General features: G+C 43.6%; 1 protein-coding gene across 7 annotated transcripts in view; it reads left to right on the top strand.

Moving 5' to 3' along the window:
- RAB27A (RAB27A, member RAS oncogene family) overlaps positions 1-3667 on the top strand; it is a 69999-nt gene that overhangs the window by 50864 nt on the left and 15468 nt on the right. For all 7 annotated transcript variants that reach the window (XM_006764957.2, XM_006764955.2, XM_006764956.2 and 4 more), the window contains one exon: positions 2177-2300. In XM_006764957.2, the coding sequence (XP_006765020.1) occupies positions 2177-2300 (124 nt within the window). The remainder of the gene's footprint in view (positions 1-2176; positions 2301-3667) is intronic.

The raw sequence follows: 3667 nt of genomic DNA on the forward strand, positions 1-3667 counted from the left end.
CTGTCTATCTGTCTGTCTATCACAACAAACACAGATTCTGGACCCTCTACCGAGTGTTCCTGATTCAGTAGATCTGGGTTGAGACCTTAGAATTATATTTCTAACTAGAGGCCCGATGCACAAAATTCATGCAAGCGGCTCGGCCCTCGCAGCCCAGGCTTCATCCAGAAGGTCATCCAGATGGTCATTCTGCCGCTTGGTCTAATTAGCATATTAGCTCTTTATGATATAGGACAAGTTCTTAGGCTGCTAATCCATGGACCTTACCTGAGTAATCACTGAATTAACTCATTCAATCCCCACTTTAACCCTATGAAGTAAGTGTTAAGTCTGATCAAATAATTGAATTGATATCCCCTCCCCTGGGAAACTGACCTTTAGATCAGTTCACAACTGACATTCCCTTTTGTTTAGACCACATTCCATTTGCTATGGGCTTACCCAGGATCCAGACCCACCCAGTAAATTCCCCACTGGAAAAACCCGCCTAGAGTCCTTTAAAATCTCTGACTCTCTGTCCCTGGGTGCTAGTGCCATTTTGGGGCTCAGCCCATCTGGTTTCCAGATCATTAATAAATTTATAATTCTTTACCACTTTTGACCTCATGCATTCCTCCTTCGGTGACCCTAACAGTAAGTACCATTATTATCGGCATTTATATATGGAAACCGAGGCACAAAGCAGTCAAATAAGTTTCCCAGAGTGGCACAGGTAGTAAATGGCAGGGCCAGGCTTCCATCTTAGACACACTAGATCCTGAGTTCATGCTTATAACCATGACACTGGACATATAAGGTGTGAACAGAGCACAGAGCCACTCTGAAGACCAGAAAGATTTCACAGCAGAGGTAACTAAGAAGCAAGTCTTAGAGGAAGGGTGGGGAGTCTCTGAAGGAAGGTTGTGGTTGGGTATTCAAGGGTGTGGGGATAGCGTGTGTAACAGCCCAGAGGAAAGAAAGGGCATGGATCTTATTGGAAACTACACAGCTTGGTCTTGCCCTGTATAGTTCTTATTTTCCTGCTTGTCCCTTTAGGGCAAAGGTCATTGTTCTGAAATTCTACACCAAGTATCAAGCTGAAATTCATGCTGCTGCCTTGACTTATCATGTCTGATAAGATAAAATGAACATGACTTCACAATGAGGAACTAAAATGTCAACACTTCTCTGGTTAACCATGTGAAAAATAAATTAGGCCATCAATTTTGTGAAAGCTTGGGCTGTTTTAATTTCATTATGGGGTGTGACAAGTAAGAAATAAGACTTTATTTTCCTTCTTTGGGAGATTAACTACTCAGCTTCATGAACTTCTTTTGTTTGATTTAAAATTATGCCTATATACCAGTTTTCCAGTGAAAAGAACTAAAAGCTGTGGAATAAGAATTGTAGTCTCCTGCTTTTTCTTGGTTCTGGTGAATGAATCATTGACTCTTTATTCTGGGTTTTCTCTCTTCATTTAATCCTGTATTGTGTGTTAAATGAATTGATTCGGCCTTAGAATAATAGAAAAATATGAGAAACACTTCAGGTAGAAATAGGTTAGCTAATAGGAAGACAGCTCTTAAAATTGTGATTGCTGTGGAGAGGAAATAAGTAAAAAACAATTTTAAGATGAACAAGAAGTAGCCTGGTTGGGTAGCTCAGTTGGTTAGAGCATTGTCCTGATACTCCAAGGTTGTGCGTTCGATTCCCGGTCAGGGCACAAACAAGAATCAACCAGTGAATGCTTAAATAAGTAGAGCAACAAATCGACATTTCTTTTTCTCTCTAAAAAATAAAAAAAATTAGCAATAAGTTCTAGGAAATCCTCTAAGTTTTTTTCAAATGGCCTTCATAAAAAGACTGCCACCTGTTTGTGTGTGTGTGTGTGTGTGTGTGTGTATGCGTGCACATGTGGGTGCACTTGCACACATGCACACCTTTGGAGGGTTAAGTATTCCCTTTCCTCTCTGATATACATAAGCTGGGGTCTGTGTTTGAGGGCAGGAGTAGTTTCATATCTCTGCCTCATCCATTCATTTGATAGATGAAGGCGCTGATGCTTTGAAAGCCCTGTATCAGGTCCCTATATCTGTATTTCCATTTAGTTTTCACAGCACTTTTGCATGTATTCTCCATTGATCATACACTTACGTTATTGTTCACCTATAATTTTCTTATCTTCTTACATTAATAGGCCAGCTACAAATGCATGCATATTGTGAAAACCCAGATATAGTGTTATGTGGGAATAAGAGTGATCTGGAAGACCAGCGGGCAGTGAAAGAGGAGGAGGCCAGAGGACTTGCAGAGAAATATGGGTGAGTATTTTTGTGGAGAAATCTAGAGAAAACATGTCCAATTTAAACATTAGCACACAAATAAATAACAAAAAAGATAAAATAAAAAAATAGAAACAAAACACTCAGCTGTAGGCCTTGGGAGGTATCAAATATCTACTTTGCATGTTAATCCTATATAATAAAACCATGATATGCTAATTGACAGAACAGCAGAACACAAGTCGCTATGATGCACACTGACCATCAGGGGGCAGACACTCAACACAGGAGCTGCCCCCTGGTGGTCAGTGCACTCCCACAGGGGGAGCGCTGCTCAGCCAGAAGCCAGGCTCACGGCTGGCCAGCGCAGCCTCAGGGAGCGGGCCTAAGCCGGCAGGAGGACATCCCCCAAGGGGTTCTGGACTGCGAGAGGGCGCAGGCCATGCTGAGGGACCCTCCCTGCTGAATGTTGTGCACGGGGCCTCTAGTATTATATAATAGTGGGGATCATAGAAAAAGTATTGGAGAAGGGCCTTTGTTTAGTTCTTCCGTCCCATTTTCTCAATCTCTTGGTGTTTGAAGAAAGACAGCATTGGGGGTAGATGTCCTAATTTTGTAAGGCCTCCTTTACAAGATGCAAGTAGGTGACCCCTGGGATAAGGACATCCTTTATGTTCAACAAGGACATTTCAAAGCCAGTTCATCTGCTGCTGTAGAGAGCCCCAGCATACACGAGGGCCTTCTTGGCTCTGAAGTTTCTGTGCTGGGAGAGGAGTGTGAAGATCCCCTGTGGTTTAGGCTGTGCTTTTATGGAGAATCAACTAAAACTGTCTTCGTCCTTGAGCTCTGGGAAGAGGATCATATAGCAACAGCATTCATTGGACATAAAAGCAGGGGTCAGCCCTTTTTTATTAAAGTGTCCAGGGCACCCTTACACAGGAATTTGTACTTTACTTTTTTTCTGCCTCAAAAAAAATGAGCACTCAAATGTATGTGTATTAATTACCCCTAATATCAGGGGGAGGCAGCCAGTGGGGTGGAGAAGGAGGAATGTGTGGTGTGGAGGGGTGAGGTCTATAGGGACGGTACCTGGAGAGTGGCTTTGGTTGTTAGAATCCAGGGGAGGCCAGAGGAGGCTCTTCCCCTTTTCATTGTCTGAGCACCGCTGTGCTCTTCCTGGGGCTGATGGAGGTTCAGAAAGCACTCAAGGATGGGAGTCACACTGGGAAGAGAATGCAAGGATAGGTCGGGCCAGTGGGAAGAGGCCAGAGGCTGCAAAGCTTTGAATATCACCTCAGGAGAGTGAAATTGGTTTCCTGGGGGACAGGGAGTTGCTGAAAGCCTTTGAGCACAGAGGGATGTCGTCAGCACTTTTCCAGATCAGTCAGGGTGGGCGGGGGTGGGGG

Source organism: Myotis davidii, unplaced genomic scaffold (genome assembly GCF_000327345.1).
Source record: "Myotis davidii unplaced genomic scaffold, ASM32734v1 scaffold1421, whole genome shotgun sequence".
Taxonomy (NCBI): domain Eukaryota; kingdom Metazoa; phylum Chordata; class Mammalia; order Chiroptera; family Vespertilionidae; genus Myotis; species Myotis davidii.